The 12,711-nt window shown below is 37.4% G+C and overlaps 2 protein-coding genes across 2 annotated transcripts in view; both read left to right on the top strand.

The window, feature by feature from the left end:
• cald1b (caldesmon 1b) overlaps positions 1 to 5,549 on the top strand; it is a 37,580-nt gene extending 32,031 nt beyond the window's left edge. Inside the window, exons 15-16 of the mRNA XM_053235299.1 lie at positions 850 to 880; positions 3,201 to 5,549. Coding sequence (XP_053091274.1) covers positions 850 to 880; positions 3,201 to 3,214 — 45 coding nt within the window. The 3' untranslated portion in view covers positions 3,215 to 5,549. The remainder of the gene's footprint in view (positions 1 to 849; positions 881 to 3,200) is intronic.
• A 223-nt stretch (positions 5,550 to 5,772) lies between these two features.
• On the top strand, positions 5,773 to 12,488 carry tnnt2d (troponin T2d, cardiac). The gene is made up of 12 exons (XM_026918127.3): positions 5,773 to 5,918; positions 6,211 to 6,267; positions 7,081 to 7,088; positions 7,305 to 7,329; positions 7,411 to 7,468; positions 7,564 to 7,680; positions 8,505 to 8,582; positions 8,685 to 8,798; positions 9,942 to 10,054; positions 10,560 to 10,650; positions 10,779 to 10,816; positions 12,291 to 12,488. Exons 2-12 carry the CDS (start codon positions 6,230 to 6,232, stop codon positions 12,325 to 12,327), a joined length of 717 nt encoding a protein of 238 aa, XP_026773928.1. The 5' UTR covers positions 5,773 to 5,918; positions 6,211 to 6,229; the 3' UTR covers positions 12,328 to 12,488.
• The last annotated feature ends 223 nt before the right edge of the window (positions 12,489 to 12,711 follow it).

The raw sequence follows: 12,711 nt of genomic DNA, 5'->3' as shown, positions 1-12,711 counted from the left end.
TGTACATCCTGTTGCATGCTGCACAGTCATATACAAAAATGGAGATCCCATTTTTGGTTTCTGTCTGCTTTCTTTTAATGCTGATTCCATTTGATACACTTAGCAAAATCACTGACACAAAGCCTGGAGGAAAGGTTAATACCGTAAGTATTTACTGCAGGAGTGTGGAGAACAACACTGCATCATTTCACCTTATAGCAGTTTAATGTTCATTAGAACACAGAATAGCGTCAGCATTACTAGCTGTAGTTACAGCATTATTTTTATATATTTATAGTGTTCTGGTGTTTAAATGGACTACAGAAAGGATCAACACACTTTACACAGTAATAGCAATGATAGAAACATTTAAACATTAAACATGTATACAGAAGAATTGGTATTGTATCTTAATTAAGACTAAGTAATGATAATATCACAGTATTGTGGCTTAGTGTTGTGCTGTGGCTTCGTGCTTCTTTTGTCATCATAAAAAAACTCACACATCTATGTTTTACAGTCCTGTTTAGCGCTGCCTGGTCACCAGAGATTTATAACTCATCATAAAACCATCATTATAGACATTTATTGATGGCTCCAAATTACAGATCAATTACAGTCATCAAGCTACAGAGAAATACACACAGATACAGATATATAAACACACACATGCACTATTTCACACAAGCATGTCTGCTCAGTGTGTACCGTGTGCTTTGTGGAGCACTGCCGCAATGCTTGCTGTTGTGTTGAAAATCTTGTGCATTAATATTACTGTAATGTAGAGCAGTGTTGCTTCAATGCTGTGATGATGAACATCTTGTAACACTCACTTATTGTATGTCACTTTTTGTCTTGCATTAATTCAAGGTGTTTGGACTTAAGACAGCATTTACGAATGGTAAGTATAAATAAAATAACTTTTTATGATGCATATATACTGTATATAGTACTACATACTATATTTCCTGTCTACTGTTGTTAATTATGTTAGCTCTTTGACATTAAGGTGCCATGCTGTATTTTATTTTGTCACTGAGGTGGTACCATCAAAGGTACATCGTTTGTACCTTTAGTATATGTTTCACATGGAAATATTAATATAGTGTAACTTTATTAATTTTATTAAAAACAATTTAATGTACATAATTGGGCATTAATGACCACCTGATATACCTTTATTTTAGCTTTCAATTAATGGTACAGTGCATGCACCTTACTAGGTATAAAAAAAAAATAAAAAAAAACCTTCAGGGATATTAGGGATCATAGCATACTTATATACTTGTATTATATAATCCTGTTCCTGAATCACTGACTCAGATTTGACTCTTTGGCCTCCCGTCATGTCTCTGAAGTTAGTATCACCTCCATCAGGGATTTTAAGTACACATACTTAGAGGTTTTAAAATGGCTCCTTATTGGAAAGGAAAATAATAAAAGTGGAAAAAAGAAAATAATACTAACATTTCTTTCTGAAATGTATTTAATGTAAATTAATAACACAGTTAATAACAGTTGGTAAATTAATAAGACAGAAAAATCGCAGTTTGTTACTGAAGAACTACAAGCTCCTCTGTCCTGAAGAAAACTTACAGTTACAGCTTCACGTCTGATTCTTACAAAGTGCTTCCAGAAATGTTTTCATAAAGATCTCCTTACAGAAGCATTCATCGTATCCATGATTGTATGTTTTCTTTGTTAAATAACAACATGCTTTTTAAACTGTTTATTATTAGGCTTAAATTGTGTGGACTGAGCTGTTACTATAGAAACTATAATGTATCAGAATGAGTGCATTAATATAAACCTATGATTTGAATTACGGTGGCGCTACTGTCTGAAAATGAATGAAAATCTTCAGATCAATCAGAATCAAGAATTTAAATGTCATGTCTAATAATTTCGTTGAATACATTTTTATAGCATTAAATTTTTGCTTTTTTAAATTTGCTTTATTTTTTCACTTTTACCCTTTTCATAAAAATAATTTAGTCTGGTAAAGGGGTACTTTGCTTCAATGTACTTTACTTAAAAAGGTTCTGTAGCCAAAGTGGGAGTATTTGTTAGGGGTGTAATTATCAATACACTGATTTGGATCAATGCATCAATTTAAAAGGCAACTGTTGAGTGCAGTTGATTATAAATTGATAATTATTAAAAAAGGACAGACAACTGGTGTGTAAAAAAAAATTTATATTTAAAGCTGATGTGTAAGTAGGCTAGCAAGGTGATTTGGGGCAGGGTGGTTTAACAGAAAAGAGGTACAGAAGCGCTTAAAAATATGCAAATTAGAAACTTCTCAACTCTCAAACACTCTTAACTCCGTCCTGCGGTGTCACATGGTCTGCATTTGCTTAGTGAAACATTGTTGGCTCTTATGTGTTATAACATGATAATACTCATCCCTCATGTGTTCAGTACTAACTCTGATTTTTCAATGAGATCTTCATCTCCCTCGATTCTTAAAAGAATGCAACAAAACCGATTCAGTGACAGTTATCATACTATGATCCATTTTCAAGGATTTCGTCTTAGAAACACATTGTAATAAAATTTAAAACACATGTTAAAAACGCATCAGATCCACCAGAGCAAGATAGCAACAAAGTCTCTGGAGCATCTTTGACAGACAGCACACACTCCTGTCTACGTAAATCTTGCTGTCCTGCTCTGAATTCCACACAGCTCTATATTTACAGATATGACCTTACCTCTGGCCTATATGGAACATACTGTAGCAGGCCAGTGGCAGGTCGAGCACATTTGTGCTACACAGAGCAGCGCAACACTGCTGCAGCCGGTGACGCATCACATTCCCCACTGCAGCTGTCCTAATGCTGCATAACAGCCACATGTGTTACCACTGTGATTGGATGATATACAGTATACTGCTCACTGGAATTAACATCACACACTATAAATATCAGAGGTTGCTCCAGTACCTCTACATGCGGGGGTTGTTGTTGTTGATCAAATCTTCAGGTTTTGCGTCACCGGAAGATATTGTAGGTCAGATAGACACTTTCTAAAGAGTGATGAGCTAAGCCTGTGCTCTGTCCATCACGCTGGCATTGACCTGTGTGACCTCTGACCTCATGGTTGACGAATCATCTGAGTGCCATGAACTGGTGTCAAGGTGGCTGGGTTACTTGATCTGAGTGTAATTGCATGCACGATTAATAAAGTATGTAACATTTTCCTTTTTATTTGTTCCGCAGGTACAAGGAAGTAAACACCAAAGCAAACAACGAGCTTTTGAAACAAGACAAGATTGCTGCATACTGCATACTTTTTATACTTTAATATCCTCCAGTTGTGTATAAAATAAAAATTAAAATGCATGGAATAATTACAAAGAATAATGTCATAACAACAGCATAAGCACATGTACACCTGTATCTGAGATCCTGTTTACACCTGGTCATTTAATGCCTCTCGTATCTGGATTTTATTCTGTTAAGATTTTAACCACATGCATTTACACTTCACAGTGCCAGAGATCTGTGGCATTGTGAGTAACATGGAAACCAGCTTCTAACATTTGACCGCCAGGTTGTTGTATTGTTCCTCACTTCCAGAACTTTTATTTATAAAATGGTTTCCACAATTAAAAGTAATCACCTCAATGTTACAGTCTTCAAAAATAAAGCTCCTAAATGGTTAATTAGACAGCTATGGGTAACTAAGTATAACTAAGTATTGGGATGTTTTTTTTTTGTGGCTTGTAGAGTCACATGGATATGTGTGGTGCTCTGGGAAAACCCATCAAATACAACAGTTACAAGCTTTTATTTACTAAAGCACAAGAAATTGTGCATTTTGTCCATTTATAGTTATACTGTATTTAATGTTGTGGAATGTCTGCAAACAATTTAGTTCTTGTTACCATTTATGTTATCAGCTATAAACAGTCGTTCCCTCAACAACCTCACCCTTCATCCTTCGTCTCTCTCTCCTGAAGTTAATAAGACAGAAAAATACAGCTTTTTACTGATAAACCACAAAGTTCTCTGTCCTTAAGACTTTCCCATCGTGGAAAACATAAACAGCTTAGCACCTGACTGTTACAAAGTGCTCGCACTGGTGACTCTTTCCATAAATGGTAAATAAACGGCTGTTCAAACATGAATTCTGACAAGTAGCCAGAAACAAGTAGACAAAACGTCAGGTGCTTTTGGCTAAAATGAGGTTTTTAATGCCTATAATATGATAAAATATAACTTTAAGAAACTTTATTTCACTAAACTGACACAGAATGTTTTTAAATGTTTATTTTAACCTTGCCTAGTTTAACTTCCTGCAGAGATCATGTGTAAAGAGTCAGTTTAACAAACACGGTGGTAAAAAGAGACAGTCTGCCTAAAGATGTCTAAAACCTTGCTAGCTAAGTGTGATTTCCTCACACAGTGAAGTCATGCTTTAATCAGGCCATTGGATAGTTAATAGTCAAAGTGAAATGGACATAAGTCTAATTAATTCTGATTGTAATCAGATACCAGCTGACAAAATGTCTGTGATGCTCCTGTACCTCAGTCTGAATGAAATCCTTAAATTCAACTTTCTCCTTTTCCACTTTTCATATTTTTTAAGAGAAACCAGACTTGAATAAGAAATGCTTGAATATTTGTGGTTAAAATGCATGCAAAAGGGAAACATAGTTCAGTTCAGGAAAGTCTGTGGTTTTCAGAATTATACAGAGTAGAAAATGTCAGAGTGTTCACCAGGTGAAGGGTTTTCCCAGGCCGCCGCACATTTCCACTTGTATGTATAAAATTTTCTCAGATCTCCTGAACTTATTTGGATTCATAATTGGATTTGAACACGTTTTAAATTTGTCTCATGCCCATTTCCGCTCATGCCTTTATATGAACAATCTCCATCCATCTATTATTCAGATAAAATGCAAGAAGTGACGAGGTGATAACTGGGTCGAAGTGCATGGTTCTGTGTTTTATTGTATTTTTATGCTTTATACAGTAAATTTGCCTGGAAAGATTATTTTGGTTACCAAAAAATATAGAGATGCTTGCTGTATTTTCACGCAAGTGTCAGTGGTAATCACTAATCATTCGATCAATTGAGCATTTGTTTCAGAGCGTCGGGCTGATTGTACCTGCGTAATGAAGAGAGTGATGTCCAGTTTTGTCTGAGTTTGGCTTTTTTCAGGTCACTGCATGGCAAAGCACAGCTATAATATCAGCTTTTAGGCCCAGTGTAGCATTCACAGTATTCACAGTATTTAATACGATGCTGCCATACTAGCCACTTTAAAGGTTGAACGAGTCTGTTTTAATTTTCACAGAATAGTTTGTTATCAGGTTGCTGGTCTCTCTGAGAATCATAGAGCATGCAAATCATCATGCTTTATCAGCACGCGTCACATATAAACCACCTCGAATTTCTGAGTAACAAAATGCAAATAGGCTTTACAAGTACTGCAAATTACAATCTTGGATGATCTCTGCCTTATTAAATCAGATTCCTAATATAGAAAAGAGTGTCCTTGAGTGTCCTGGCTGTATCGTGTACCAAAGTGTAACAAATAAAATCGATTATTAAGATGCTGATTATAAGCTGTCTTCTGTCTTCATTTGATTTATGTCATTTGACTTGTCCTTTCAGCCAGTTTACACTTGAGAGCTGAACTTCAGGACTACAATAGAGGAGACATAAGAATTCTAACCATTCTCACAGATAGGATTTCAAAGGAGGGGCAGGAGAAAAAAGGTTCGGCAAGCAGAATGTGAGGTTTTAGAATTTCTTTGACTCGTGTTTGGAAGTCCTGTGCTGTCTAACAATAGACCAAGGCCTTCAGCACACACCAATGTGAAAAGGCCTTGCGATCACATGATGTGCAGTGTGTTAACTTTGACGGCAGGGCCCACCTGTCTCGACAACACACTCCAAAGCAGAGCCGCTCCTCCTCTGGAAGCTCGGTAAGATGAATTCCACTCCACATCACTAACTCTTTACTTTACAGCATGATGCTTTTATACTGACACAGACTGATTCTCTTAGCTAAAGTCTCAACTCATTTGGGTTGGAATTTCTTCACCAGATTTTATTTTTTTTGATCATATGTGTGTTTTTGTGATTTGACCTTTGTTGACTTTGTAATTAAATGTGCTGGAAATACATATTTTGAAATCGTGAAAACCTTTTGATTGATGTAAGGTTATTTATGTGAATTTGAGTTTGTACTGTATATATTGTTCTGATGTATTTAAGGTAATAACTACAAACAGACATGGCTGACACTGATGAGGTTATGGAGGAGGAGGTCCAGTGAGTAGATCATCTTTTAACACTTTCATGCATCAATTATTTAAATCATATCCAGGTTCTTCAGATTTTTTTTCAAATTATTTAATATTGCATGCCAGTTGAATTTGGACTTTTCCTAAATATCACATATTAAAAAAGAAAACAGATTGTCTATGTACAGGAACACCATGAGTATTAAAATATAAATATATACCTGAAATAAAAAAATCTTGTTTATAAATATAAATCGCTATAGAAAATATAATTTCTGGATAAGGGCGTCTGCCAAATGCCGTAAAAAAAAAAATATAGAAATATTCTTAACATTCTTGACGTAAGACTGTTGCATGATACAACTGAGGTAAAAACCTTTCATGGTAAAAAAAAAAAAAAAAAAAATCACAGCAAAAACTAACTAGTTTTAAAAAAGATAAGGTGTTCACTGCAATTTGGCAAAAAGATATATATTTTTAATTAAGTTTGGTTTAGTTTAGATTTGTTTATTTTGAGTAGAAAGTTTGTAAAGATACACAAGAAACCTGCTGCATTGAGAATTTGCAAATAGTCTAGAGAGCAACAGAAATGTCACTGATTTATATTTAATTACAGTCTCAGTGATTTGAAGGTGATTTATAGCTTATATTTTCCTAAAAACAGCCTTAAGTTGACTCTCTCTAAGTGTGGACGCTATTCCTGAAAGGGTTAAGCATGCATGCATTTTAAGGTTTCTCTTAAAAAATATGAACGGTATGTAACTATTGCCTAATAGATGATCATTTCCTGAGTAATAACAGGACCATTGTTTCTATGTGTTTGTGTTTTTCTTTTGAACAGGGAGGAAGGTATGTTTCCACTTAACTTATTTGGCTCTAGTCATGAACAGTAAACTGTTTGCATGTGAGAAATTTACCTTTGCATCCTTATTTTTCAATAAAGCTGACATCCAATCCTCCTGCATGTGAACACACACCCTCCAAACTAGCATGTAGAACCTCGGCATGAACTCAGTACTTATATAATATTTATAATGGGCTTGTTTTTTTTCTGCACAAATATAGTGGACGACTCAAAATCCAAGCCTAAGTGAGTTCCTCTTTACACCTTAATCAAATACAAGGTGAAGCGTCTGAACACTTTTCATTCATGTGATCTCTGATTTTATAGGTTTATGCAGAATATTCAAGCGCCAAAAATTCCCGAGGGGGAAAAAGTAGATTTTGATGTAAGTTTCTAAGTTTAGGACATCCTCCATTAGAAATGCCAAACCAGTCTAATAAGAACCAAACCAGGTGATGTGTGTGTGTGTGTGTGTTTTAGGACATCCACCGTAAACGTCAGGAGAAGGACCTGGCTGAGTTGCAGGCCCTGATCGAGGCTCACTTTATCCAGAGGAAGAAAGAGGAGGAGGATCTCGTCGCTTTGGTTAACAGGATTGTGAGTGTTTCAGGTTTATAACATTTAGGGCATTAAATAAAAAATCCATATAAATCTTTATAATTAACCTGACCTTCAATTGCATCCAAGATTTATTTTTGCACTTTGGTCAACAGTTTCCTACATTACCCAGAATGCTGCTAGACTGCCCACAGATAGTGGTGCAGTGGGATTTAGCTTGTGCGTCACCTCTACCTAAAGAGAATGATGCAGCAGCGCTTTAGTCCTTTAGTCTATCTAGCTCTCTCACCTCCTCATCTGTACCCTCTGCTCAAACAGATCAGGTTCCAGAGCTACAACTTTCTGGCTAATACTAACATCAATGGCATTACACTCATCGTCTCGTAGATCACTAACTAGCCGAGCCAAAGCTCTCCTGTAACTCTGTTATGGAAAAATGCTTTCAGAACACCAAGGGAACATAATAGATCAATGTTTTTGGAACCAAAAAAAAAAAAGGTTTCTAGAGCCATAACATTGAGGAAAGGTTCTGCTAGCCAGAAGTTTAGATAGGTCCTCATGATTTATATTGGACAGACTCCTAAACTGGCTGCTACATTTGTATTGTGTGTGTGTGTGTGTGTGTCCTGACAAGGTTAGGATATCTGAAAGTTTTGGCCTTGTGAGGACATTTGGCTAGTCCACATGAGGAAAATGGCTTTTTTGTTTATAAAAACTGACTCAATTAAAGTAAAGAATGTTTTGTTTTTGGGTCTGAGGTTTAAAGTTCGGGTTAGATTTAGGGGTAGCATATCATTAATTAGCTGCATTAATAATCATGATAATGGAAGTGTGTGTGTGTGTGTGTGTGTGTGTGTGTTCAGGAGAAACGCCGTGCAGAAAGGGCCGAGCAGCAGAGGATCCGAACAGAGAAAGAAAAGGAGCGACAGGCCAGACTCGCCGTGAGTTCCTCCTGAGCGTTTTCTCTTTAGAGTGAGAGAAATATCATAGACCAGCGTATAAAATAAATTGGTGAACAGATCTGAAGATAAATTTGTTTGCAGGAGGAGAAAGAAAGAAAGGAGCAGGAGGAACAGAGGAAGAAGCAAGATGAGGATGCTAAGAAAAAGAAAGCTCTAAGCAACAAGACTCATCAATATGGAGGCATTCAGCAGAAAGTGAGTAGCTTTAATTCCACTTGTTTGTGAAAATCATTAAAGGAATACTCCAGCCATTTTTTTTTAAATTTAAGCTGTATTCACTGCATCTATATCTTATTGGTGATTATCACAGAAAGCATTTTCAATACATTTTCCTGGAGTGAGAAAAGAACAAGAAACCTGTTTCCTCAAAATTGACTTATAATGGAGGTTTAAGGGCAGTTGTTATAATCCATCAGTTAAAGTTTATAATACATGACTATTTAAAGTGAATTCAAAACTAATTATAATAACAAAAATGACTTTGGAAGTGGTGCCTTAAGAAGGGTGGACACGGGGCAAAAAAATCTATAAAATAAGTAAGAGCACCTACAGGGCACTTCATCTCATTTTTCCGCATATAGGGCACTTGTTTTCTCCACTGGAAGGGCACCTTTAGGGCACTTTATCATGTATTCTCCACTAGAAAGGCAGCCTAGAGGGCACTTCCATTACATTTTCTCACACATAGTGGCAACCAAGAGAGCACTTGATCACGTTTTCTCCACTATAAGGGCACCTAGAGGGCACTTATGTGGTGTTTGACTATAGGGGCATCTTCAATAACCGCTGAGGTTTCCTTGCATGTAGGGGACTCCTATACGGCACTGCATCATGGATTCTCCACCGGAAGGGCACCCTATTGGGCAATTCATCATGTTTCTCACAAGCAGGCGCAGCATAGGGGGGGTTTCATCACGTTTTTTGTTCTTTTGTTTTTTTAACCATGGGGCCTCTTTAGGGGTTACTGAAAGTGAAAGAATCAGTGAATGAAGAATTCATGATTATTCAGCATAAACGTTTATTGACTGCTCAAATAACTGCCCTTAGACTTTGAAGTTTTTAGTAAGCTTTAAGTCTTTTCTTTGAAAAAGTGAAACTTGTTGAAATTCGTGTCTGTGGCAATCACACACACACACACACACACACACACACTATAGGTGCAGTAAGTATAGATTAGATTGAAAATTTATGGAGTATTCCTTTGATACTCACCTGTCTTAGAGTAATGTTCAAGCACTTAGAGTAAAAGTGCCACAGAGGCCAAGTTTTTCCCCTTTCATTATAAGATGTATAATGTATCACAACACATACATAATGATGTATAATAATGACTTTCAGGCTGACGCTCGCAAAGGAGGCAAGAAGCAGACAGAGAGGGAGAAGAAGAAGAAGATTTTGGCCGACAGACGGAAGCCTCTAAATATTGATCATCTCAATGAAGACAAGCTCAAGTACGATGTCAATAAATCCAAATGTGTTTCACTGATAACGAGGCTTGTCACTCTACCAGCTAAACGATGATTAAAAAGAGCAGTTCAGCTCAGCTACAGTACACGACAGAAAGACAGTAGGAGGTCTGAGATAAGAGCAGATTTTAAAAGAAAAAAAAAGTTTTTCTCTGTATGTGGGAAAAGAACCATTTAATTATGTGGTATAATATGAGGCTTCCAACATTGTTATCATGGAAATTAAATCTCTTTCTGTACTGAGTTTAATTTAGCTCACAACATCTGGATTCCCAAATGCACTGCAGTATGTCTCATGAGCACGGTGCAGTTTTATAGAGAATAGTGTATGGACTTTTGTACTTCCCAAAGTATAACCCACTGGTTAATTGTGATACTGACAGGAACAAACGTTTGTACCCACATCCTGTTGTTAACTTTTCTGGAAATAACTCAGAACACAGAACACAAAATGCAGAACTTCAGCAGCATGCTCTCGGTGTGTGTACAGGGATAAAGCCAGTGAGCTGTGGCAGTGGCTGATGGAGCTGGAGGCTGAGAAGTATGACCTGGCTGAGAAACTGAAACATCAGAAGTATGATGTAAGAGAAAACACAATGATACAAAACACGCTGTTGATCACTAAGACACACCTTTTAAAATCATGCAGCATTGAGAGGAGTTTGGACTTGTCCTTTTTGTCTGCTTACTGGTTTTCTTTGTCTCACAGATCACTCAACTCCTTGTTCGGGTCCAGGACAATCAGAGGTAAGAGCTGGGCAGGAGAGTTTTAAATCCCCTTTGGATTGGGGAACAGAATGAATCTACTTTATCTTAAGTAAAGATTAAAACTATTATTATATATTAGATTATTTTCTAATAGCCACATGTCCTGATGTGTTTTATTCCTCTTCAACCACAGCAATTTACCAAAGCTAACAATTTTGCTTATTTATTAAAGAATGATGCATTGTACTTTATATCCATTTATAGTTACATTTAATGCTATGGAACACCCATAAAACAAGCTAGATCATGTTCTCACACATTATATAAGCTATAAACAGTCATTCCTTTACCAGCCTCTCTTTTTTTTTCTCACGAAAGTTAATACCACAAAAAACACAGTTGAGACTTACCTACAGTATGTTGGAAAATATTTAGAGGAACAGCTGACACCGCAGACTCCTTCCAAAAATGCTAAAGAAGAGATGGTCCTTGGTAGAGCACCAAAAGTCCAGGGGGTGGAGCTACATCTGATCCAACTCCTCCTATAAGCCTAACCCTAATCCACATAGCACTGTGCAACATGAAGCAACACATTTAACACACTGAAAAACAATGACGGGGGCACGGTGGCTTAGTGGGGAGCGCTGTAGCTTCGCACCTCTGGGGTTGAGGGTTCGAATTCTGCCTTCACCCTGTGTGGGCGGAGTTTGCATGTTCTTCCCTTGCTTCGGGGTTTCCTCTGGGTACTCCAGTTTCCACCCCCAGTCCAAAGACATGCGTTGTAGTCTGATTGGCATTTCCAAATTGTCTGTAGTGTGTGAATGTGTGTGTGTGTGATTGTGTCCTGCGATGGGTTAGCACCGTATCCAGGGTGTCCCCCGCCTTGTGCCCCGAGTCCCCTGGCATAGGCTCCAGGCTCCCCCTGACCCTGTGTAGGTTAAGCAGTACAGAGAATGGATGGATGGATGGAAACACAATGAGTTGTCTCTACGCCAGGTAGGAGGAGCTGGATCAGGTCTGACTCCACCCCATGGACTTTTTGTTCAGCAGTGAGGGGTACTTGAAACAAATGTCTCCGTCACCATATCAACAGTTACAAGTTTTTAATCTGTTTATGTGGAACATCTGCCATAAAAGTTCCTGTGAATGAGTTGTTACTATAGAAACGATAATGTATTAAAACGATTGCATTAATAGAAACCTGTGATTTGAATTACAGCCAGAACTACTCTCGGAGCCGCTGTAGTAGAAAATTAAATCAACACCTTCTGACCAAACAGAATCAAAAATTTATCAAATGTTTTCTATCAGCACTTTGACACTAACTGGAAAAAAATCCAAAGCATTATGCCGACCAGTACTAATCCTAAACTTTCCTACCATCTGGAGTGAAGCAGCACGTAACAGGGAGCTGATTGTACGTACTGTACTCCACCTGTCGTCTCTGTGCACTCCCACTTTCCCTACATCAGCAATGGAACTCAGTGTCCTCTCTCTCTGTGTCTCTCTGCAGCGCGAAAGGACGAGGAAAGGGCGGCAGGAGGCGGTAGAAATGCTGACAGTTCAGAGACGGGAAAGTCTTGTGCACTGTACAGCCTTGTGGGATTTGTTAACGTCATTAAAAATTATGTAACTGAATGTAGCATAACAAACCCTTTAACTGTACATTTCTGCTTGGCATTACAAATAAAGCATAGTTTGTTTGACCTTGGCTTGTCAGAACACTAGACTTTTGTATCGTGACAAAAATGTGGGGAAAAAACTTGTACAAAGCAGAATGTAATGAGCCTCAGTCACATGATGCAGCACTTCATTTAGAAAAAAAAAAACAAGTCAGATAAATGCATTAAAATACATTAAATATATAAAAAGCAGCAAAGCCCTGCGTCACTTCTCACAGAGTTATACAGATTACAGGGAAAAAATGATGGCTC

This window comes from Pangasianodon hypophthalmus, chromosome 7 (assembly GCF_027358585.1).
Source record: "Pangasianodon hypophthalmus isolate fPanHyp1 chromosome 7, fPanHyp1.pri, whole genome shotgun sequence".
NCBI classification, from domain to species: Eukaryota; Metazoa; Chordata; class Actinopteri; order Siluriformes; family Pangasiidae; genus Pangasianodon; species Pangasianodon hypophthalmus.
Note: the sequence above shows the minus strand (reverse complement) of the source record. Positions and strands in the feature narration are given on the sequence as shown.